The sequence below is a fragment of the Microcaecilia unicolor genome, chromosome 1 (assembly GCF_901765095.1).
Source record: "Microcaecilia unicolor chromosome 1, aMicUni1.1, whole genome shotgun sequence".
Taxonomy (NCBI): Eukaryota; Metazoa; Chordata; class Amphibia; order Gymnophiona; family Siphonopidae; genus Microcaecilia; species Microcaecilia unicolor.
In genome coordinates, this window is record NC_044031.1 from 368,654,643 (window position 1) to 368,681,455 (window position 26,813).

At 41.3% G+C, this 26,813-nt stretch overlaps 1 protein-coding gene across 1 annotated transcript in view; it reads right to left on the reverse strand.

Annotated features, from left to right (window-relative positions):
* Positions 1-26,813, reverse strand: part of CTNND2 (catenin delta 2) — a 1,428,722-nt gene that overhangs the window by 13,748 nt on the left and 1,388,161 nt on the right. The window contains exons 19-20 of the mRNA XM_030219657.1: positions 21,535-21,666; positions 7,247-7,320 (exon numbers count right to left, since the gene is read on the reverse strand). Coding sequence (XP_030075517.1) covers positions 7,247-7,320; positions 21,535-21,666 — 206 coding nt within the window. The remainder of the gene's footprint in view (positions 1-7,246; positions 7,321-21,534; positions 21,667-26,813) is intronic.

Genomic DNA, 26,813 nt, shown 5'->3' on the forward strand with positions numbered 1-26,813 from the left:
ATTTTTTACGTGTGTCCACTAAGCATGCTGGCGCTAACTGGGAGGTAATCAGTATTGTACGCACATAGACCATTACCACCCTGTTAACACCTGAGACCTTACCGCTAGGTTAATGGGTGGTGGTAAGGTCTCAGGCACAAAATGGATGCACGCCAATTTTAATTTTGCCACATGTCCATTTTCGGCCAAAAAATGGACCTGAATGAATCCGATACACGTGTCTACACCAGTGCAGGACATTTTTCGGAGCACCTTAGTAAAAGGACCCCTTTATGTTTTACTACACAACAATGGGTATTTGAAGAATCGTTAACAGTATGTGTAGTATTGATATAATAGATTTACAGTTTTCACTTGCGCACTTTCGTTGTCTCAACAGCACGGTATAACTTTTTTTTGCTGTTTGTACTTTTGTCATTAGTCACACGTTTTTTGAACAGTACCCATACATGCCACTTGGTAGGTTTGCACAGCTTATGCATTACCTTATCTTTTCTCAGTTTATTAAATGTATCTTCATATATTGTACAGGACCATATTGCACCAACATATGCCATAGATATCTATTTATTCATGGACATTATCCTCAGTTTTATTTATTTATCAATTTGAACACTTATTGCCATTCATTTCTATCATTAAATTGATCTGAATGTGTTTGTTTTATAATTAATTAACTTTTAACTCTGTACATGTTTCAGTCACACTGTTTAGTTGGAATATCTATCAAATCACTGTTTTAACTGCTAATTTTTAAATTTCATATTCTACCTATTGTTCTTATTTTAGAGTAGTTTTATTGACATTTGCCCATATACAGTAATTGGTCGTTTAGCATTACCATTTTATATATTTGCATTACTTGAATGTTACCTTATGTATTATTATTATTTTTTAAACACATAGGTTTCATGTTTTAGCTAAAGCACTAATTAGCATTCATCTCAGTATTACTTATTATTTATTCATGTTTTTTAATGTACTATATCATACTGTTAGTCTTTTTAATGGGTGCCATTTTTTAATCGTACTGACTATTTCTCTCTTTATAGTTCATTTATTGTTACTTATTCTATTTTTATCAGGTTCTTTGACCCCTGAAGCTAGCTCACATGCTGAAACATGGTTGTGTTGGGTCCTTGATGTGTTGAAATTGCTGACTATATTAAAGGTTCTATATACTGTGATCTTGGAATCTTAGTCATTTTTGCCTCTCTCTTATTGTGTTGTTCACATGCTCGTGAGGTTTAAACTTTCACCTTCTATGTTTCACCTCTGCTATGTGCAAGCAGCAGCACTTGCACAGTATATATAAGTGCCGATTTTCACTTATATGTGGGAGCGCTGTATTCCTGAAAATTATACATGTAAGAGTAGCCAATCAAGAAGCTAAGCTCCTAAAAGCATTATTTTACATTTGAAAGGTCATTTAAATTACCAGAGAGCTAAGCACAAATGGCCCCATTAGTCATTCTTCTAAAGCCCTGGCAAAAACAAAAATATTACTATAATTTACATGGGCCTTCAAGGAAGTGCAGAGACCAACAAGGTAATTTTTAAAAATGCATGTATATTCCCGTGCAAGACTGGGAATATACATATGAAGCCCCAATTTAGATAGAACAGAGAAATCAGAACTGAGATATGAACAATTCCAGTATTATTTTAGAAAAGGATCTGCTTCTATGGAGCCTTTTCTAAAATACATACAGGAGCGGACATGTATTTGCCTGCATGTGTAATAGGAGCAGCCAATGAATTATTTAACAAATGCAAGCGTAAGAGATTCCATCGGACACTGTGCAAAAGGCCTGAACGGAACATGGTATATGTGAACAGAATACACTTTGCTTACCATGGTGCTTCTAAACCGAACGGGGCCTTAGAACAAGGAAAGTTAAATTAGGTGCAAAACTAACAGGTGTTTAACTTAAGCCTAGAATTGTAATTGTTAGCTGTCTCCTTGTAAACTCAAACCACAGATACTGTTATGAATTTTTTTCTAAGAGCATTTAAGAGCTTTCAGTCCAGTTCTAAGATTAATGCATGTCTTGGCTAGGGAAAATTTGATGCAGAACTCTTTTGGCAGAAAGTGGAGGGAGAACTAAAATCAGAGATACAACAACCAGAACAACAGCTACAGGCTTGGAATATTATGCAGTCTTTATCTTTATATGAATTAGCACCTCTGAAAAAAAGGAATGGTTGCTTAAAACAGAATCAATGGTATACACCTGTTACGTTCCTCACCTGCGGTGTGGTCCGCACGGGCGGTTTGCCGCCAGACGCCATCTCGGTAGCGATGGCCGGCCTAGTGAGCGGTCAGGATCGGCCATGTTTGCTTCGGTCTCGTGACCGGCCATACCGACTCGCCCCTGTGGGCCAGCCACACGGACGCTTTCCGGTAGTGGTGGCCGGCCATGTTGGCTATTGGCGTCAGCCTGGTCAGCTGCAGCCTTGTGGCCGGCCATTCCGATGCGGCCTGTAGGCCGGCCACATGGACTGTTGGCGTTTGTAGAGGTGGGGCTTCCTTCCGGCTCAGTCCTTCGCCTCTTCTTTTGGTACGGGATTGGCCACTCCTCGCTCTGCTCCACCTCCTTCTAACAGCCAGCCAATCCAGGATCGTTCTCCCAGCTGATTGTGATTACTGTTGACGAGGGGACTATTTAAGAACCACAGTCGCCTTCACTCTTTGCTTTGGCTTCTATCGTTATAGAGGTTTGGTGCTTGAGTTACAGCGTTCTGCTGTCTTCTTTGCTGTTTACCCTGACTATTGGACCGGACCTGACTATTCTCTGTTCTGCTGCCTGCCCAGACCCTTGGATTGGACCTGACCATTCTCTGTTCCACTGCCTGCCCAGACCCTTGGATTGGACCTGACCATTCTCTGTTCTGCTGCCAGCCCAGACTCTTGGATTGGACCTGACCCTTCTCTGTTCTGCTGCCTGCCCTAAGTCTTGGATTGGACCGGCCTGTTCCCAGCTTCGCTGTCTGCCATGGCTGGTGGCTGTGCGACCCCCGCTTGTTCCAGAAGTCCTGGTGGCCATCTGCACCTGGGGACTCAACTCCCGGGGAACGGTGGTCGCTCCCCAGGTGAAGCCAGGGGTTGTCCGGCTGCCTGACCGAGTGCGGCACTTCCCTTCGGGCCACCGTGCTCTGTTAAGGCACAAGGGCTCACTACCACAGTATTGCAGCCATCATAACAACACCAGAGTTGGCAAATCTTAAGAGGGGCTGTAGGAGGGGAGAGAAATCCTGGAGTAAAACTAAGGGTTCTGGTATTTATAGACAGTGGAAAGAAGAGATTAAAATATATAAAAATTCTGTTGTGTCAAAAAGGGAATATTATGGAAAAATGATAGCTGATTCAGAAAATTCATCAAAACAGCTTTTCCAAATTTTCAACTCATTGATAACAATTGATAAGGTGCAAATGTTTTCACAAGAAATACAACCTACAGAAGATGAGTTAGCAAATTATTTCCGCACCAAAATAGATATTATTAAGCAAAGTCTTGTTGAAATCAGACAGAACTGCCAACAGTGGGAGTAACAGGAGGAGAGAGAGGAGATAACTCTGTGAAAGGAAATGTGCTATGGAATGAATTTCTGGAAGTTGATACAAATACTATTAATATCTACCTGAAAAGGCTGCCTAAGAAAGATACTTACTTAGATGTTTATCCTTTTTACTTAAGACAGCACCCACTGAAATAGTGGTCTGGTTGACAATGTTTGATAATTCTATTCTGAGTCCTGGGAGTTACCCCCTTGATTTGACATATATTATGCTGACTCTTATTCCCAAATCAATGGGAGCTGATTTGTCTAAGCCTGAAAATTATAGACCAGTGGCAAGCATACCATGGCTTGCTAAACTTATTGAATCTGTTGTGAATACTCAATTACGTGACTACTCGAGCAAATTTGACGTTCTTCATTATTTCACAACGCAGTTTCAGACCAGTACATAGTACTCAAACTTTGCTGCTGGCAATGGTGACTGATATCAGACTGGCTCTTAGTAAGGGAAAGCAAATGATTTTGCTACAATTCAATATATCAGCCATCTTTTATGCAGTGAACCATGATCAACTGTTGAATAGGTTTAGTCAGACTGGAGGAGTGGTACTGTTTTAAAATGGTTTAGTGATTTTTTACAGAGGAGAATATATTATTGATACAGAAATGTTACAGGTACTCAAAAATTGACTAACCGCTCAAGGAAAAGTAGAATATACATTGGGTCTACCAAAGGTCTTATAACGCATGCCAATCTTCTACATGGAGGATTTGCAAAAAGAATATCGGCTCAAATAATCAAAGGCAGTTATCTGGATTCTTCTACTTTGGGGAATTATTGACATATTTTTAATTTACCCTTTCTTGTCAAGGTAACTGAGAAGGTAGTGGCTTTCCAACTTGAGTCCTTCTTGTCCCTGACAAATTTGCTTTCATCTGCAACAGTCAGGGATCAGGAAGGGCCACAATACTGATTCTGTCTTTCTTGTTGCGATGAATGAAATTTGTACTCATTGGAAGACATTCCTTTAATTCAACTGGATCTCATGTCAATCACAATCTCTTTCTGCACAGTTTGGAAGAAGTAGGTATTATCATAGGCGCCCGGTATAAGAGGCTTGGAGAGGCTAAGCCTCCCCTGCTGTGCTCTGAGGGGCTTAAATTGTTGATTTACCTCCATCCTCACAGCAGGAGCTGCAGTGAAAGCCCTCTAGCCTTGTGTAACCAGTTGCAGAAATTGGTTTATGGTTTGTTTACCTTACTGCTTGGAGAGGAGGGGGGAAGTTGGCTGGAGGTGTCCTGGGTTGCCAGGGAGATATTTAATGAGGATGACTTCCTGACCTGCACTGAGGACAGATAGCAGCAGAATCGGAAGCTGGGCCAGCATGATCAGAAAAAGTCACCAGACAACAAAGGAAGAAAAGATCATTTTATTTTCATTATAGTGTTTGGAATATGTCCACTTTGAGAATCAGGTGCTCAACATTAAAAGTTTATATTTATTTACTTATTTATGGCATTTTATCCCACATTAAACATGAATTAGAGTGTTTTGTGGCTCTACATGAGAATTGTGATGATATGATCCCTTGTTTCATATTGTTGATGGTCTGCATTTTCCGTATGGGTGGTATATTGGTGCATTAGGTTCTGCCCAGTGTAATATTTATGGTACAGTAAGGTTCTGAGCGTGTTTTTGCACAAAGTTGTGCATAGTGTTTTGCAGTTCAGTGTTTGTGCTTAGAATATGCTTTGAGCAACCACTTTATTCTTTGACATATGATACATACCTAATATTTAAATTTAATAAAAGGTATTAATTGTGACTTTTATTTTTATTTATTTTTTCTGTGTGTTATCATACAATTATGGTTTAAGCTCCACCCCTGGCCCCACCCCTAACCCCACCCCATTTAGCCTCCCCAAACAGTTGGGCCACCGACCGCCTATGGGTATTATATGAACTGCCCTTCAGTGATTTTAGTCATAGTTTTGCTCATAATCCTTCAGGATGGTTTCAGAGTGGCATACATCCCTTTCTCCATTTTGCAATGGCGTCTCTCAAAGTTCAATATTACTACCCCCATTCCTCCCAGCACACACCCCTTATTAAATCTGTTTTTGGCCTCTCTTGCCACCTTGAGCCATAGCTCTTAACTCTTTATCAGTGATATCCAAATCCTCATAGCTGATGCCATCCAGGATTCTCATTTTCAGTCTAACGTCATCATTGCTTTTTCTAAAATTGAGGAATGGATCATTTCTCAAAATATTTGTTTCTTAAGTAATAGATCTTCTCCATCTTTGGCAGGCTCTCATTCCCTTGAATGACATATTTAACTATGGGCACCTAAATGTTGCAAGGGTGCACATAACTTACAGAACACTGTAAGCCCCTCCTATGCTTTGTCCACATGTATGCCCCACTTCATTTGCGTGCTATAGCGCTTTGTGCTTTCTTACAGAATACCACTTAGTGTTACTTTTTGGGCACATATGTGCACAAAGGGGCATGTAATGGCATTATCCCCTTGATTCTATATATCGCACTTAGCGTATTGCACCGAAATCCAAGTGTATTTTATAACAACGCATGTAACTTACTTAGCTTAACAAGGCAATCAGTGTTTTTAACAGCACTTAACAAGCAACAATGAGCATTAATTGACAATAATTAGAATGTACAAGCATAAGTTGCTAAGGGCCCCTTTTACCATGGTGTGGCAAAAGGGAGTCTGCATGTTTTTCACATGTGCCGAGGCCCCCTTTTACCGCAGCGGGTAAAAGGGAAGTCTCTCTTTCCTGTAGGAATAGGCCGTGCGGCAAGTAAAGCACTTGCTGTGTGGCCATTTGGGGGGGAGCCCTTACTGCCACTCATGCCTGATATGATGGCGCAATAGGGGTGGGAAGAACCGCCAGGCAGTACTTCTTGTTTAGCGAGCGGTAAGCCCCTGATGGGCTTACCGCCACTTAGTAAAAGGGGCCCTAGGTGTATTCTGTAACACACAGCACCTAAATTGTAATACAAGGAGCCAAAAGGGGGCATGGTTATGGGTGGGGAAATGGACGTTTCAAGGGTGTTCCAAAATTTATGTGCACTGTTAAAAAATATGGCCCTCTGCACCTAAATCTACACGCCATTGTTTATGTGTTTCCCTTGGTGTAAGTGGATGTGCATAATTCTAGGCAGTGGGATATCAACTAAGCGTAAATCTAGGTGCTTATTATAGAATATGCTTAGGTTGAAATTTATGCTGCATGAATTTTTTAGGCGCCATATATAGAATCTAGCCCTATATGTATAGCAGTACCTAAGTATTGCCAAACTAGGACAGACGGAAGGTGCATCATGCCCAGTAAGTATCCTGCTGCCAACAGTGGACAATCCAGGTCACAAGTACCTGGCAAGATCCCAAAGAGTAAGACAGATATTATTCTCCTTATCCTAGAAATAAGCAGTGGATTTTCCTAAGTCCATCTTCTGGACTTTTCTTTTAGGAAATTATCCAAACCTAAATAGGCCGCTTAAATAGCAGGCCTATCTTTGACTACTAAAAAGTTAACCAGTTAATGCTGAATATCGGCATAGCTGGTTAACTTTTTAGCGGGCAAAATAAACCCAGATATTCAATGCTGGTTGCCAGAATATCCGGGGTCAGCACTGATCGTGGCACTTATGCGGGCTGCCTTCCACGGGCTGAATTATCAGCCCCAACATATTTACCTGGTTGTGTTTGATATCATCAGTAGGTGCGCCATAAGAATTTCTGTACAGTGTTGAGGTTCCGGTGTTTTGTGCTACAATAAGAGAAAATAAAAGAAATAAGGCATTCAAATCATCAATATTGAACTGGTATATTTTTAGACACATTGGGGCTCTTTTACTAAAGATTAGCACAAGTTATCTGCAGCAGGGCCTATAGGAATAAAATGGGTCCTGTGACAGGTAACTTGCGCTAATCTTTAGTAATAGACCTCTATAGTTTTCTATTGATAGTCTTTATTGACCCTTGTTCTGAGAGAGCAAATTTAAATACTAGTTCTTGTGAAATAAGATGATGGCAAATACTTTTATGAAGCATGCTTTACCTGCAGAAAATGACTCTTAGCGCTAGTGATTCCCGTGCGGCAATGCCAACGAATCCCATTGAAAGTGTCATTGCTGCGCCAGGATCGCTAGCACAGTTTGATAAAGAGGCCCTTAAACATGCCTTGGAGCAGGTGTAAATTTGTGTGTGAGGACTGAGAACTATTGGGAGTGGTTCTGGGAGCCATACACTTTTCAATCTACAACAGTGTAAAAATAAACACAACCTGTCAATCAGTCGACAAGCCAATGTAAAACAATCAATATAACCACCAAGGTTAGCATATAGAAGCCAATATCAAACACCCACGTAAGATATTTATTTAAAGGAACATAGGCACTTATGTTGCCTTTGTAAAAAAAAAGCATAAAATAGGTGGTTTTTTTTCAACTTTTTACATAAGCAAAACTGGTATTCATATCTGTACATAGCACTAGTGACGATATATATGTTTTGATCTGTTATAAAGTCAGCTCCCAAAATCTTCTGGCGTAAGAATAAAATTCAGCCCTTAACTATTAAAATGATTTTGTTCTAAGAAACTAAAATGGAATCGCTATTTAAAATGATTGATATGGGCAGGAGAGGCTCTGACCCAGTTAAATCAAGCTGGCTGGACCTAGAAGAGATATTCAGTGGCACTTAACTGGATCGTAGAACTGAATACCTACTCTGACCGCCACAGCACTATTGTGTTAATGCCAGAGTGATCCGAGAGCAGGGTCAGGACAGAGAGAGAATTTATCCGTGCACCGCAGATATTCAATTCTAGAGTATGAGCATGTTGGACCACATATCATGAATTCATCACTATGCCCGGTTAGCTATCTAGTTACAGAAGTAAATATCAGTCCAACCCGAATAACTTCTGGGAGCTGCCCAATACCCAGATATTCAGTGCTGGTTTCCGGATAGGGGCCCGCTCTGATTATCTGGATTTGAATTAGTTGGTGGCAGTCAGGGTTTAAAGAAACAATGAATGCCACTGACATAAAATGGCCCTATTTTTAAACACAGTCAACAATGAACAACATGAGAATGTATAGAAAAGTACTTACAGTAATTAAAAAAAATTATTGAAATATCTCAGATACACAACTTAACATTTAGACCCTAATTTTACAAGCCCTATTCACATTTGATACATGCATAAACTTGCGCTTAAATGTTGATCTTGCATAAATGTCTAAGTCCCCATTATACACAGCTGGGATATGAGCACATCAAACCCAAATCTGTGCAAAGGGGGCTTGATCTGGGTCTGTTTTGGCAGAACAATATTTACAGTAATTTACTTACCATTTCAGAAGATTACTACATGCTTAGGATTTGGTAAACAGCTGCTATTGAGCAGAGACTACTGCTAGAGCTTATGGCAGCCATTTTATCTGATGGAGCTGCTAGGGGGCAGGAGTGAGTAGGGATTGCTCTTACCCAGGCTACTCCATTAGACCACCAGAGATGTAAAGTTGGCTCTGGGGCAGGGAGGGTCTGATCTCAGGAGGGGGGGAGGGTCTCTAAGAAGGGTTAAGGGGGGGGGGGGATCTGATCTTCGGAAGGGGAGGGGAGCAAATCTACATCTTCAGCTGTTAGCCATAAGCAATGTGTGTGTGAGCTTATATTTATTTATTTATCACACTTATGTCCCATGTAGTTTTGGAGACTTTTGTGGCCTGCATATCGAGACAGCTCTCAGTCTAGGATGACTCCTATTATTTTCAATTGGTCTGCAACTGGTAGCTTTGTTCCGTCCAGATCTAATGATGGTATCGTAGCCTTGCAATGATTTGAGGTTAGTATCAAGCATTGGGTTTTCTCTTTGTTGAGCTGGAACTTGAAGGCTGTAGACCAAGATTCCATGATCTTTATTCCTTGTTGAATTTTGTGCTTAATTTCCGATGTGTCTTTATCAAAGGGAATGTATATTGTAACATCATCTGCGTAGATGAATGGGTTGTATCCGTTTTTTTCCCCAGAGCATTAGCGAGGGGTACCATCATTATATTAAACAGTAATGGGGATAGTGGTAAGCCTTGTGGTGCCCACATTCAGCTTTACAGGAAGGGGATATAGTGGTATCCACTTTCACTTGACAGGATCATGATGTTAGGAAACTTTCAAACCAGTTTAGTACAATGCCCCCAATTCCGAAATTGTCCAGTAATCGGATCAGTATCGAGTCAAATGTGCTCGACATGACAAACTGAAGTAGTAGAATTTTTTTGCCTTTACTTATTTCTCGTCTGAAGTTGGCGAATAACGTCACCAGTACCATTTCAGTACTGTATCCGGGTCTGAAACCGGTTTCGGATTCATGGATTGAGAAGTCATTTAGATAGTCTACAAGTTGATTGGCGACTAAGCCTTCCATGATTTTGATCATGAGTGGTATGGAGGTTACTGGTCTGTAGTTCGTGATTGCACTTGCACTGAGGTTTGCATTTTGGGTACTGGTGTTATGTTAGCATTAATGTTGCCTTTTTCAGGAGGGAATAGGCCGTGTGATAGCATGAATTTTAGAAGAAATGTGAGTTGTTCAATGAAGATCTTTAGGGTGTCTTCCAGTAGGTAGTTTTGATATGTGTCTAGCATGCAGTGTGCATTGTGAAGTTTGCTGAGTAAGCTTGGGAAGTACTTATGTAAGTTTTTTTACCCCTGACGCAGCCTGAGGGCGAAACGTGGCCACGTCGGGTAACTTGTAATAAACCACTTCTTCTGTTACCCTCCTGTTCTATTTTTTTGTCTTTTTTGATCTGCTTTTTTTCTTTTGATTTGCCATTTCTGTGGCAGATCTTTGCCTTTTTTTTTGTTTCTGTCAAAATTCATGTGGGAAATATAGCCATTTTCAAACAGAAAAACGTCTATTTTTTTTTTTTTTAAATGGCTATTTGCTAGATGTTTTTGTGCTCTGTGCATTTATCTTTTTGGTCCATTTTTGAAAAAAAAAAAAAAAAAAAAGTACAAGTGACAAACGCAGAAAATCAAGCAACTGGGATGTAGGAGAAGCCAGCATTCTTAGTAGACTGACCACACAGACATCCCAAGAGAGCAATGGGGTACCCTTGGGGACACTGCAGGTACACATTTCACCATTGCTCCTTTATCTTGTCTGCTGAGCTCCACAAAACCCACCCAAAACCTATTACCCCATCTGTACACCAGTACAATAGCCCCTATGGGTGAAGGGGGCACCTATATGTGGGTACAGTGGATTTCTGGTAAGTTTTGGAGGGCTCACAGTTTCTACCACAAGTGTAACAGGTATGGGGAGGTATGGGCCTGGGACCACCTGTCTGCAGTGCACTGCACCCATGACTAGACTACTCCAGGAATCTGCATGCTGTTCTAATGGACCTGAGTATAACATCTGAGGCTGGCATAGAGGATGGTAAGTAATGTTTTTAATCACATTTTTGTTCCATTATGGCTGAAAAACATCCAAGTGTTAGGAATGCCCAGATCCCGCCCTAAACATGCCTCTGACACACACCCTTGTGATTGGAATGCACGTCTGACAGACTTCATAGAAAAATGTCTAAAAATTGGTTTCGAAAATACCAATTTGGTTGGATGTTTTTGTGAGGAAAAACATCCAAATGCAGATTTATGTCACTTTTTGGACTTTTTTCTCTTTTGAAATTGAGTCTTTAAGAGTTTGGTTTTTAGCGTCTTGAGTGGGAGGAACTCTTCCATTTGTGTGTTGATGGATGGTTAAGTTTATGATTTTGTTTTCAGTGCTGGTACGGAGCTTCTGTGAGTTTTCGCCGGTTAGTATGGGAGCAGGAGGCTGTGTTGGATGGCGTCCCTTTAGTGGATTTGTGTCACCTTAGTCAGTGTTCTGGGTCTATGGAAGCACTGAACAGGGCTTCATTGCTGGGACTGGGGGGATATTTCAGCTGGCCATTGGTGTGATGTTATAGTGGGGTGGTGGGGTCCGTCCAAGAGTTGGTACTGGTTCCTAAGTGGAGTACTGTTCTCCTCTGTCCTTTTTCGTCTGCTTTATTTGAATACCTGACCTTTCACTGCTCTTTTAGCCACTACCATGGAGTAGCCTAGTGGTTAGTGCAGCGGACTTTGATCCTGGGGAACTGGTTTGATTCCCACTGAAGCTCCTTGTGGCTCTGGGCAAGTCACTTAACCCTCCCCCAGGGACAAATAAGAATCTGTATATACTATGTAAACCGCTTTGAATGTAGTTGCAGAAAACCACATGGATGGATGGGACTAGAATTTAGTCCAATATGACTATGGAGCTCATTTTCAAAAGAGAAAAATGTCCAAAAAGTGGCATAAATCTGCATTTGGACGTTTTTCTCACAAAAACGTCCAAATTGGTATTTTCAAAACCAATGTTTAGATGTTTTTCTATGAAGTCCATCAGAAGTACGTTCAAATCACAAGGGGGCCTATCAGAGGCGTGTTAAAGGCGAGATCTTGGCGTTTCTAACACTTGGACATTTTTCAGCCATAATGGAACGAAACAAAACTGTCCAGGACTAAAAATAAGACGTTTTGAGCTATACCTGTTTTTATAACAGATAAGGCACAAAAGGGTGCCCTAAATGACCACTGGAGGGAATTGGGGTGATCCCCCAATATCCCCCCAGTGGTCACTGACCCCCTACCACCCCCCACAAATGTGAATACAAATATGATTTAGCAACTTCTATGACAGATTCAGATGTTAGAGCCAGGTCTATCAGAGCAGCATGCAGGTCCCTGGAATAGTGTAGTGGTCAGTGCAGTGCACCATGGAATGGGGGACTGTAGCCCCTATCTCCCTCTGTCACATTTGTGGTTGAAAAATTCATCAGAAACCCACTGTACCCACATATGGGTGCCCACTTCACCCGTTATTGTGTATAGCTGTGGGCAGTTTTGGGGGGCTCAGCAGACAAGATAAGGGAGCAATGGTGAGATGTGTACCTGGGAGCATGTATACCTAGGGTGCCCCATTTATCATCTGGGATGTCTGGTAGACCAGTCTACTAAAAATGCTGGCCTCTCCTGCATCTCAATGGCTTGATTTTCTACGTTTTTCACTTGGACGTTTTTGTTTTGAAAATGGACCAAAAAATGGACCAAAAAACAAAACATCCAAAGCACAAAACCTTGTTATAAACAGTATTTTCTAAAACAAAAGATAGATGTTTTTCTTTTTGGAAAATGAACTTTATTATTCAGATTCTGGATGTTTTTTTTTTTTTTAAACATCTAAAGTCAGACAGACGTCATATCGAAAATGCCCCTCCACATGATGTATCTCTGTCTTGGATCTGATACTGAGCCATATCAATTTAAATGTCAGCACCACTATGTGTACAATCAGCAGCATTGAACAGACATACAGCAGTGCTATCCTTTTAGTTTAGTCCTGCTCTGCAACAGGTCTAATCAAACGGGTAACATTCAGATAGAAGCTGAATTTCACTGCTCTCTGGATAATTTCTTGGCTTGCCCTTGCTCAGCCTACCTCTGCCCCCTTAAAAAAAAATTGAACTTAATAAATACAAACAGTAGAAAAAATCAAGTCTACATCAAGGGAAAGGTGTAGATATGCATTTAAGGAAAAAATATCTGAAAGGAAATCTGCAAAAATTAAACCATCTTCACACTCATTAGCACTTAAATTAATTAAGACCCTTATTAATACAATACTTTAACTTCTTTTCCTAACAAAAAGCCCTCTAATTGTTCAGTCATACTTTTGGTCCACTGCTGATGACAAATTGACCTCAGCCTCAGGATTGGAATGCGGCATTTTGAAACATGAGTTAAAGCTTCCAAAGTGAAAGTCATTTTTAAAGGGTCAGTGTTGCTGTTCCTGCCAGGAATGGCCACCCTACCTAGTCTTTTAAATACTACTTTGGTTGAACCAAACATCTAGGTTAGTCTATACAACATTTACAGCAGTGTTCTTACAACAGCATAAGTCTCTCTAATTCTTTCAATCACAGTTCTATAACTTCTGTCTCTTTCTCACACATTTTTCTGATGTGTCAAACCAATTTGCACGTCCTACACTTTTACATATATACACCTCTTAGCGACTCCGATAAGCATCCATGGAACTACAAAGTCACAGGACTGCATAGAGGGGAGATAAACAAAAATGGCATATTGCAGTGATACCTTAGAACCAGGATTCACCCATACTAACCATTCATAGCATGCGTTACCTTCATTTCCAAGATATCATATGGTCTGCCATAAACAATCCAACACAAAACACTGACTCCACATACCATGTGTATTAAGAAAATGCAACTTTTATTTATAGAAAAGTCTAACTAAATTACATTTGCAGCCTCTTGTATGCTGGGTTATAGGATGTGGAGAGGAATGAGATATGGTAGGTTCTCTCATGCAAAATATTCATTGTTTGCTGATGGGTTGGGAGGCCACAGCTGCTCCTCCAGTCACAAGAGCAGTAACGTAGAGCAGTGAGGCTATAAAAAAGAAACAACTTGAGAAAAATTCATCTATACCCCCCCCATAAGTCAAATGTAAATAAATCACTTGAACCACCCTACAGAAGGGCAGGTAGAAGAAGGATGGGTAATGAAAAAGAGAAATCAGAATACATGACCTAGTAACAAGAGAGTACACCATCATGCCTGACTGTGTAGTAAGGACAGAAAGGAAGCTGAATTTTATCACAAAGAGTATGTTGGCAAGCACAACTATGAAGCACATGAAACAAAGATTAACAGTTGTGCACCATGAATTCATTTGGTCCCTCCTCAGATGTGGCTCTTCCACCTCCAAAGGCTGAGAAAGAGAGGTACACTAGACCTTTCCCTGGATGTGTTGCAGGGAGTTTACTGCTCCTTCACCTTCCCAGAAAACAGAAGATATGAAAGTTCAGTTGATAAGAGCCTTTGTAGGTTGCAATACCTTTCAAAGAATCAACAAAAAAGATTCTGAGACTGTATGGGATTTTTCTTTAGATGTTAATATTCAAAACCAACACTGCCAATTCCCTTGGAGCACATATGTCTGAACAATGAAAACAATGCTGCACAGATCGGACACACACTATAATGTAGATTTTCAGTCCAACAGTTGCCACACAAATTTAAATGGATAAGTTATGTGTTTTAAAATTATACCTCTTACTTATCTGGTGCCACTTGGATGGAAAGCTGAAAATCGCCTCTTGAAAGAATAGGATAAGTCATCCATTTAATGGCTGAATATCACCGACTGAAAGGATAATTCTTTTGTCCAGCCTTGGAACACCCCTAATCACTCTTCTTTTTAAAAAGCACTGCTTACGATAAATGGCCAAAGTTGTACATGTGTGTATGTAAATATGTCTGGAGCTTGTAAAAGAAACACTTATATGGTTGGTGCCACTGACAACCACAAAAGTGGCTTTGAATATCAGTATATATTATAAGATTACCTCTCACACATACAAAGATTTTCCAGAGTGTAAAAGCCTTGTATAAAATTACCCTGCAATACACACATGCATACATACACAGGGGGCATAGTGTGTACTTAAATGAATCCACGTGTAGGCATTCCCAGGGTATAATTTGGATATAATAGGGCAAAGCTGTGATGTATATGCATAATTTCTAAAATATGCCACTTTTATTAAATTCTAATAGGCTTCAAGTAGGCCTCTTTTTGGGCTTCTCACTTAAGCATGCAATTCTAAAAACATACCCACATAAGACTGAAGTTTCAAAAGTTTAGTAGGATGTACACAAGTAAATTGGCTCTATGGCTATGTGGGTGTAAGTGGATTTCTGCAGGCTAAAAAATTTAATTTAGCTGAATACAAAAGCACACAAGAATAACTTTATGGATTGCTCTTCATAAATAATAAATAAATAATAAAAATAATCTGAAAGTCAAACTCAATTTATGCGCACGGTTTTGTCTGAAAATCTGGTGGCTTAGCGAGGGTTTGAAAAAGTGTGTAACTCTGCACAATACTGAAAATATACCCCATAACACATGCACTATGAAGATATCTTAAGAATCATGATTATGTACAGTAGAAAAATACTCACCAGAGTAGAGGAGGAAGACCTATCAGGGCACTATCTCTGCGTCCCAATATTTGGCTAGTAAGACCAGCTGCAGAAAGCGGGGAATTATGCATGTCCAGATGCTGCTCTTCTCAGAGTCAGCCAGGCAAACAACAAAGTTATCATAATTTATATAAGAATAAAGCATGAACATATTGGGCCTGATATTCAGACCTAACTCCCATGGTCGGTGCTGATCCCGGATATTCAATGCCGGGCTGCTTCTGGTGACTGGCATTGAATATCCGGCTTATTTTTGGCCAGTTCAAACTGAACCGGCCAAGCCAATATTCAGCACTGGCTGGTTAAGTTTTTACTCAAGATAGGCCTGGTATTCATGCAGCCAAATCTGACTGCCAAACTTGCGCTGAAAATCAGTGGATAGCCGGTTATATCGCACGATATAACTGGATACTGGCTATCTGGTAGATGAGAACTGTGAATTTTTAGTGGGTCATGGCTGGCCATGTCCCGCTGAAAATGCAAAGATAGCCAGTTATGGTGCATTTAACCAGCCAGGTGCTGATCCTGGCTGGTTAAATGTATTTGAATATCGGGGAGGGGGGGAATTAAAATTAAGACATGTTAAGTGTAAGAATAAGCCTTCTTTAGAAAACAAAAGTTTCCATCCAAGTAGGTCCTGTTTTCAAATTGAAATTAGACTCTGTCCAATTCAGTTGGTAGCAGTCAACATTTGTTGACCAACGCCAGCTAAATTAGACTTGGATACTGGGTGCAAGGCCTTATCTGAGCTCCAGTACTGAATATCCAAGTTTTTGTGGAGGCTATGCAAGTGCGGCCGATATTCAGTACTGTACCCATATAGTTAATTGGGCGTAGTTGGGTTGCGGACCGCCCCAGCATTAACCGGAGAGTGCCTCAGCAGTCAGTGCAGATATTCAGTAATGTGTGGATCAAATGACAAATGTAATTGAAAAAAAGAATTTTAATTCCTTGGTCCTACAGCATAGATTCTGGATCCTTGTCTGAACTCCCTGAAATAAACTCTAAGGGCCTGATATTCAGACTGCAAGAGTTAGCCTGGCTAACTTCTGTGGTCAGTATTGAGCATGGATATTCAACGCTGGGCCATTTCCGGTGACCGGCATTGAATGTACTATACTGTTTATCTTTGGCTGGTTTCAGCTTAACAGGCCAAGTCGATATTCAGTGCTGGCTGGTTAAGTTTGAACTGGCCAAAGATAGGCTTAGTATTCACGTAGCCAAATCTGGCTGCCAAACTTGTGCTGAAAATCGGCAGATAGCCAGTTATATCGCACGATATAACTGGCTATCTGGAAGCCGCTGTATATTTTCAGCGGGTCATGGCCGACCAACCCCCAAATTCAAAAATTACTCCCCAAAGGATCCCAGAATCTTTGACAATAGGAATCAGGGTCTTACAGGGGAAGGTGATCAAACTGGGGCTGTATTGTGAGCTAGGCTGTGTTTGGATGTCTCTCGGTGGTCCATAGATGGACTACTTCTATATCCAGATGGAAGGGATGCCATATGCTGACTGGTCTGTTAACCTAGGGGATTTTGACATGCACATTGTTATACATACTGAAAAGCCCATATTCCACACAGCATGGGTCTTTTACTCTTGTGACCACTGTGTATGTCATTAGCTTAGTGAACTAGCTAGTAAAACTCCTTTTTGTGTGCATGCAAACTTTTTTTTTAAAGTGCTGTTTAGTGACTTGTTCCTGTATGTTGATGGCATCAGTATTAAAAACAATTATTATGGTTTATTGCATTTGTTATACCATCTTTTCTGAGATATAACAAGGCAGTGAACAAAGTAATAAGAAAAGAGAAAGAACTCCAGTTTTCCAGAAAGGAAAGCAAGTAAGAAAATATACAATCAAACAAAGAACTAACACATCAGAAGGCAGACATACCTGAAGAAACAAACACTATCAATCAGGTTCTGGAACTGAAAGATCAACAGTGACCAAACCAGCACTGGACCTCTCACCGAAGGTCAAGCTAAGGGGGTCTTTTACTTAGGCACCCTAGCATTTTTAGCGAGCATTAAAAATAGATGCGCGCTAAACGCTAAAGATGCCCATAGGAATACATTGCCTGATCTCCGCAACACAACAAAACTAAAGTACGTAATGGACATTACACAACTCTACTGTTGTACGATTCATAAATGTGGCTGTGCCACATGAACTTTGTCTTACCACAATATCACTTTGTATTTGTTTACACTGCAGTCTGCAAACACCTCTCCGGTACTATGTAAGCCACATTGAGCCTACAAATAGGTGGGAAAATGTGGGATACAAATGTAACAAATAAATAAATAAAAATCTTTAGCGTGCTCAAAAAATGGCAGCATGCCTTAATAAAAGACCCCCTAAATAAATGGGTCTGTAATGCAATCTTAAATTTAGCAAATGAAAACTCGAGACATAAGGAAGATGGGAGGGAATTCCATAACGATGGGGCAGTACAATAAAAGGCAGCCTGCCTAGTTCAGTCAAGTCTAGCCGTGTAAACCATAGTAACATAGTAGATGACGGCAGAAAAAGACCTGCATGGTCCATCCAGTCTGCACAACAAGATAAACTCATTTGTGCTACTTTTTGTGTATACCTGACCTTGATTTGTATCTGTCATTTTCAGGGCACAGACCGTATAAGTCTGCCCAGCACTATCCCTGCCTCCCAACCACCGGCTCTGGGACAGACCGTATAAGTCTGCCCAGCACTATCCTCGCCTCCCAACCACCGGCTCTGCCATCTAATCTCAGCTAAGCTTCTGAGGATCCACAATAAAAGGCAGCCTGCCTAGTTCAGTCAAGTCTAGCCGTGTAAACTGATAGGGATAATTCATTTTCTCCATGTTAGGCAGATTGTATATTTATGTTTTATATAAAATCTTAAAAACAGATGAAGTCTTCGCTTGATTGCATAGCTGTGCTCCTATTGCATTCCATGGTACACATGAATTTACAAATAGCAATTGTTTTCTACTGCCACTGTAAAATTACTGATAGAAGAATGGGGACAATGTTTTCTTCTAATCTTTCTAATCATTAAAGACAGCTCAGACAATCTTGGGTATGATATTTACTGGCAAGAATGGTCTAAGTGGCTTCCTAGGAATATGAAAATAAATGATTGAAACTAGATAAGAGAGGAGGGAAGGCTCACAATACTCAAATTCACCTTCTGTAATATTTCTATACCGAGGTTTGTGATGTAACACCAAATGTTCTGTGAATAATAATTTCATGAGTTCAACCATTTCTTCGTTGTACTAAGTTAGTTGTGTGAATTAGAGTACATAAGGCCATGCTCGTCATGTTATGTCATGTATTATACAGTGAAATCCGGATCATCTCTGATTATCTTTTTCTTCACTGCCAGTGTCTTGCTTTCCTTGGATTCTTCCTGGATTACCAGCCCCGTCTTGGAACATTTTCCATTAAACTCCAGTGATCATTTATGATGAATTCCTTTACTAGTCCAGGCAGACCGGATTCATTTTAATATGAACAGCCTACAGTCTTCATTTAACTATACAGGTATAGTATCAGCAAAAGATGTCCTCTCATATTTTAAACACATTCTGTGATAGCTAAGGACAAGTCGTTTAAGATTAAATTCATTGGATAAGAAGTTAATAAGGACTGCACCATATCAACCTAGTCAGGGACACTTTTATCAATGGGCAACAGGGGAAGCTGCCCTGAGCCCCTGCATAAAGGGCCCAGACACTCAGTTGCCCATTGGTAAAATGAAGGAATGGTAGGAGGGCCACATGATGACAAAGCCTGGGCTGATCGCCACCCCTTTCTGCTGTGGCTGCGGCCTGCCGTGCCTCCAGTCCTGCAGCAGCAATAGACATACTGCTAGTGAAGAGCATCTGGAAGCATTTGAGCCTATGCACTGCGAGGGCTCTGCTAGTACCACCCTCTCTAACATGTTCTTGACATGTATGAAATGCATCAGAGGAGGCAGGACCAGCAGGGCCTTCACAAGCACATAGTCTCAAAGACTTCTCGGCACTTCTCACTGGTGCTTTGTTTATTGCTGCTGTGGGCCTGGAAGCAGAGCAGTGTCAGACTGTGGTGGCAGCAGAAGGGAGGTTTGAGGGGAAATGCTGGACTTGTGGACGGAGGGGGAGAGAGATACGGTAATAGTAGAGATGGCGGGGGGGGGGGGGGAGGGGAGAGAAAGACAAGGATTGATTTTTGACAGGTGGGTAAGAAAGGGATAGGAAAGAAAGATAGTGATGCTGGACTTGGAGGGTGAGGGGGCTGAGAAAGGGAGTGATGCTGGATGGCTGGAAAGGAAGGAAGAGAGTAGGGGCAGTGCTGGTGTGGGGAATGGTAGGTGGGGGGAGGGCACTGTTGGACTGGGGGAGAAGTGTGTGTGTGTGGAGAAAGGGCACTGCTGAACTGGGGGAGGAGGGAAGAGAGTAGAGGAAATCCTAGACTATGGAGAGTTGGGGGGCATAGGTGTTGTTATAAGATGGAAGGTCGCAAATGCCATCCTATAAAAAAATGACATACCACCTCTTTGCCATACTAGTTTAAGCCATCAAATTGACCCATTGGTAAATCAATGACCAACTGATGTCTTGCTGCCCTGGATAATTTCACCCATCCCTCTCCCCATTGCTTAATCTCCCTATCACCCCAGTATGAACTCTCTCCCCACCAGTCAAACTCTCTATCTTTCTGGTCTGATCCTTCTACCCACTGCACAGCCTCCTTCCCCCTCCCATCAGCAGCAGAAGCAGTTCCTAATGAAAAGTCATCTCCTGCTGACGTGGGACCGGTTTTGTATAAAAACTGTAATCTCACAGATTTTACTGTAAAACTGGTTCTATGGCAGCAGGAGATGATGTTTCATTAGACACTTCTCCTGCTGCTGATAAGACAAGGAAAGAAGCTGTGTGATGGGTAGAGGGATCAGACAGGGGTGATAGGGAGATTAAACAATTAGGAGAGTGATCCTACAGGATAACAGGGGAACTGAGTTGTGAGAAGAGGGATCAGACTGGGTAATACGGAAGCTAAGCCATGGGCTCGGGTAGCTTAGCAGCCACAGGCAGCACCTGTGAAAGCATTAGGGGGAGGGTTTGAGGAGTGGGAAGTCCCTAGAAGGAAGAGCACGTGAAGGAGGTAACAATCAAAGGAGGAGGGAGTGGGAGAAGGAGGAAAGAGTGTCTGGAGGGAGGGGTAGAGAGATGGTAAGAAGTAGTATAAAGAGGCATGACTGTGGAAGGAGAGAGAAATAATTTGGAAATGGAAGTGGGAAGAAGTTGAAAGAAGGAGAATGGGAAGCTTGGTGGGGGTAAAGGATGGGAAGTTGAGTGACAGGGAAGGTGCTGGAGCTGGTGAGGGAATGAGAGTTAGACACAGGTAGATGAAGGTTTGGGAGATGATAAGTACAAGGGAGTGAGTAAGTGAAAGACAGAGGGAGAATAGGAGACTGGCAAAAGAAGGGGAGAGAGTGAGACAGGGACAATAGGAAGTCTGGGGAGGAGATGAAAAGCTGGTAGGCAGGTATGAGGTGAAAGGAGAGAATGAGGGATACAATCCAAGTGCAGAAGTAGAGAAAATAAAAAAGGAGAAAAAAGATCAGTGGACTGGGAATGGAGTGCTATCTACAAAAGTTTGCCCAGGACCCCTTAGGTGGTTGAAGCGTCTTAATTTTGGCTATCTGGATCAGATTCAAATCTCTTCTGCCTACATGTTTGGCCTTCATTAGGGATTTGTCATATTGTTTGGCCTTCATTAGGGATTTGTCATGCTGCAGAACTGATTTGGATGTAGGTTGTAAAAATACATCCCCACAGCCATTAAGTACTGGCAGAACTGGTTTGAATAAGGCCCATGGAGTTTTCAGTCATACCTGTCATGGTGTCTTTCCTGGACGTGTGTTCTCCTTTATTTCCATGGTACGTGGCATTGGCTCCAGTTGACTCATAGTCCATTTTCCTTTCTTTCATGCTGATCGTTTCTCGGGGTGAGGCCGGGGCACTTGCTAAATAATTAAAATGTGTTACTGTAAACATATTTCATAGTGGGTGTAAAACAGCACAGAATTAATACCCACATGTTCACGTGGGTAAAATTATATTTAAAACGGAGATGGAAAAATCAGCATTGTCCGACTTGTATCAGCAGTAAAAATCATCTGTTGTAAAATGATTTTGCCAGTGATTCTTTTGTGTTTATGAATTTTTCTTTATTAACGGATTAATTACTACCATCAGTCATCTGACCGTTCTCAGTGTTACCTCTTCCTGTGCAACCTATCTGATGTCCTTTGAGGTCAAATTTTGTGTTTAGAGTGATGCCAGCTAACAGGATTACTAGCCTCAGGAGCACGTATTTCTATTATTATATTTTTATCAGTAAGGTTATCACCTCTGATCCTCTTCTGCTTTCAAACCCAAGTTGCAATGTGTTATATGTGACTTACTAGATTCAAAAATCCTTAATAACATTATTAGTTGGGAAATAATAGTCTAGTTAGCAATTTTGAATGGATCTAGCTGTGTACCAGGCTAATAATTATATTATGTAAATACATGCAATTCTAGTAGGTGTAAATCAAATGAATTCCAGCAAAGTTTTCAAAATAAGTAGCAGTTGATATATTTGACAATCAGATAATACATTTATATCTGTATAAAATGTATTTTACATATATTTTAATTGCATTTTTCTAAAAGCTGTTTGTTCCTTTGAGTTATTTTCCTGTTGTTCTTGGGTTGTCCTTCTTATAAAGCACATACAGTACATAATGATTATAAAACAACAGAAAGTCAAAAGATGCTCTGCCAATGGTAAAACCCCTTCTGATACAGCTTCAGTGTTTGCAGCAGAACAAAAGCTGTATCACTCCACTACAAGCTGTGGGGTGATTCTTTTCCATGGTACTTTTTTTTTTAAAAGAATGTTAAAAAGCACATGTTTAACATCTGTAAGTTAGTTGCCTTTATGTTTGTTGTTTTGGTCAGGAATGGCTCATCTCAAAATCTTCCCACATATGAAGATAATCTTAGTAGGTGATGTGAATGATATTACATCTGCTTACATAAACGTATTGTGTGTGAATCTTGGAAATCATAGCTGGAGAATTAAGCAAATCCAGGATGTTGATCACATTTTTGTGAGTCATGATGCACATATATAAAATTATGACTGTCAAAGGTTGCCCTTTATCTCATTCTTAAATAGAATTTAGGGAAGTAGCACTGTATTTCACAAACTGTATTAATAATGCAAAAGTCATTCACTATGAGGTTTTCTTGTACACTGTGGTATGGGAAAATAAACTCTGTGAACCTAGGGCTAGCAGGTGCCTAGGTGGGAAAAGAGAATTGCAGGATGTAGGATGCAGTGCTTCTACAAATAAAGAAAGATTCATTTTTACCTAAACAACATCACTGTGACTCCTCATAACAAAGTATGATATGGAAGCTACTTTTCTCTTTAAAGACCCCATTCCTTAGGCAATGGAAAAGTAAAGTTTATTTCTAAGCTCTGGATCGTGGCTAGTGTATCCTCTTAAATGATCACACGTGGAGCATTACTTTCTTAGAATTTGTTGATTTGGATGTGGGAACCCCCTTCCTCCCAATATACTTGTCTGAAAATCAAGTTTCAATTTATTTGAAAAGAACTACAATGATTGATAGGATAGAGTGAGAACGGGGTTGGAGGAGGGGAATCTAATAGAGATGATATTTGCAAACGGAACAAGCAGTTTTCTCCAAGTTTCTAAAGGCTGCCACAGATTTATTTGGTTATCTACTCTTTAATCTGTGATAAAAAAAGCAATAACTTACAATCAGTCATTCTATCAGTAAAGAACTCCTAGGGTTAAATCTTTATTAAAGAAAATGTCAACAATGTTGCTGTTCCTGAATGTCACTGCCAGTAGCACACCAACACACTCCAAGTGTAGACTTGCTAAATCTCCAGTAGTAAGTAGTTTCTTTTTGTTTGTTTGTTTTCACAGCAGATCTATTGAAGGCAAAAACTGATATAACTGCAGTCCTACATTTTGTTCCAGTTGCAGATGAAGGACCTTCAAACATAAAGTAGAAGAGAAAACGGGGAGGGTGAATGGCCTCATTATAACACATCTGTTAGCGATTCCTCTTGTAGTCACGGTAGTTGCCTCATAATTTTAACCCATTAGATGTGGGAAGATTGTATTATAGTAACATAGTAACTGATGTCAGATAAAGACCTGTACGGTCCATCCAGTCTGCCCAAGATAAACTCATTTTACATGGTATGTGATACTTTATATGTATCACATACCATGTATTCAACTAAAGCTGAATACAGAAAAGACACAATGCCTAATATTAGCATCGCAATATAACAAAATCAACTATCCCAACATAAACACGCCAAACCATACTCTCCCTGTTGCAGACACCCTGAAACTCCTAGGCGTAACAATTGATCGCAATCTTAATCTAGACTGCCATGTAAAAAATGTCATAAAGAAAATGTTCTATGCAATGTGGAGGCTCAGAAGAGTAAGATCTTTCTTCCTAAGAGAGACATTTCGCGTATTGGTGCAATCGTTGGTTCTGAGCCATTTGGACTACTGTAATTCCTTATCTGCGGGATGCAAGGCACAAACCATCAAGAAACTCCAGACAGCCCAGAACACCGCAGCCAGATTAATATTCGGCAAGGCGAAATATGAAAGTGCCAGACCCCTTAGAGAAAGCCTGCATTGGCTCCCACTGAAGGACCGTATTGCATTCAAGATATGTACCTTGGTCCATAAAATCATTTAAAAGAGATGCCCCATCACATGTCACATCTAATTGACTTACCAGAGAGAAACAATAAACGTTCATCACGCACCTGCTTAAACCTTCATTATCCCAATTGCAGAGGACTTAAATACAAGTCTGTACATACATCCAGTTTCTCATACACCTGCACACAACTATGGAATGAATTACCGATTGCCATAAAAACAACACACGACCTGACAACCTTCCGAAACGGATTTGAGGTTTATTTACTTGCCCTTCCAAAATCCAAGATTAAGGTTAAGTTACAAGCAGGTAACGTTATTGCACTGTCCTAGGATAACCCACCCATCAAGGGTGCTAGGAAGAACAGGTAGGCTTTCAAGGACACCTGAAATCTAGGGTAAGACTGTTCGGCTGAAGACCTGGAGGAAGGCAATTCCAGAGTATGGGTGTAGTGCAAAAGAACTCAGAATGGCAAGTTTCTTCAAGACAAGAGCAGTGGACGGGAGGCATGGATAGATGGTGGGCAGAGGTTGAATGAAGGGCATGAGAGGGGACATAGGGAGAAATAAGGAAGGAAAGGTAGGAAGGGGGGGCCTCTCTGAAGGACCTTTTTTAAAAATGTTTTATTTGGATTTTGCTCACACCTTTTCAGAAGTAGCTCAAGGTGAGTTACATTTAGGTACACTGGATATTTCTCTGTCCCAGGAGGGCTCACAATCTAAGTTTGCACCTGGGCACTGGAGAGTTAAGTGACTTGCCCAAGATCACAAGGAGCAGCAGTAGGATTTGAACCAGCCACCTCTGGATTGCAAGACCGGTGCTCTAACTACTAGGCCACTCCTCCACTCCTTGAATGCCAGGTTAAGGATCTTAAAGCAAATATGGAAGGAGGCTGCCAGCCAATGATGCTGTGCAAGAAGTGGAGTGACGTCATCAGACCTGTGGGTATGAGTAAGTAGCCGGATAATAGTATTCTGTACTGTTTGTAAGCATTTAAGAAAAGTATTAGGGAGACCAGGAGGGGCATAATCGAAAGGGGCGCCCAAGTTTTCCTGAGGATGTCCTCGCAGGAAGTCCCGGAGAAGGGGCATGGAAACCCGTATTATCAAAACAAGATAGGCATCCATATTTCATTTCGATAATACGGTTGGGGACGCCCAAATCGCGAAATTTAGGTCAACCTTAGAGATGGTCGTCCTTAGAAATGGCCGTCCCCGATTTTCGGCGGTAATAGAAACCGAGGACGCCCATCTCAGAAACGACCAAATCCAAGCCATTTGGTCATGGGAGGAGCCAGCATTCATAGTTCACTGGTCCCCCTCACATGCCAGGACACCAACCAGGCACCCTAGGGGGCACTGCAGTGGACTTCAGAAATTGTTCCCAGCTTCCTTACCTTGTGTGCTGCTCCCCACAACACTACCATAGCCCTAAAGGGTGAAAGGGGGCACCTACATGTGGGCACAGTGGGTTTCGAGTGGGTTTTGAAGGGCTCACATTTCCCACCACAAGTATAACAGGTAGGGGGGGATGGGCCTGGGTCCACCTGCCTGAAGTGCACTGAACCCACTAAAACTGCTCCGGGGACTTGCATACTGCTGTCAGGGAGCTGGGTATGACATTTGAAGCTGGCATACAGGCTGGCAAAAAATATTTAAAAAGTTTTTTTTTGGTGGGAGGGGGTTAGTGACCACTGGGGGAGTCAGGGGAGGTCATCCCTGATTCCCTCCAGTGGTCATCTGGGCAGTTGGGGCACTTTTTGGGGACTTGTTCGTGAAAAAAAAGGGTCCAAAAAAAGTGACCCAAATTCTTGCTTCTGGCGCCCTTCTTTTTTCCATTATCGGCCGAGTGCGCCCAGCTCTCCTTGGCCGATAAACACGCCCCAGTCCCGCCTTCACCATGCCTCCGACACCCCCCGTCAACTTTGTCCATTCCCGCGACAGACTGCAGTTGGAGGCGCCCAAAATCGGCTTTCGATTATACCGATTTGGGAGCCCATGAGAGAAAGGCGCCCATCTCCCGATTTGGGTCGAAATATGGGCGTCTTTCTCTTTTGAAAATGAGCTGGATTGTCTCCTTTCAGTTAATTTTATTTCAGGATTACAAGTGATTCAGAATACTGCAGCTAAGATGATTCTGGGACAGAAGAGGTCAGATCATATTACGCCCAGTTTGATAAACTTCACTGATTGCCTATTAAAGCATGTATCATTTTTAAATTATCATGTTGGGCCTATAAAATGAATAGAGGTACATGCCCAGAATACTTATTTTCTTTACCACCATATCCTTCTTCATCCTCAACCATAGATTCTTGTCTTGTGTTGAGTGCAGGAGTAGCCTAGTGGTTAGTGAAGCAGACTGAAAACCTGGGCAACAGGGTTCATTTCCCACT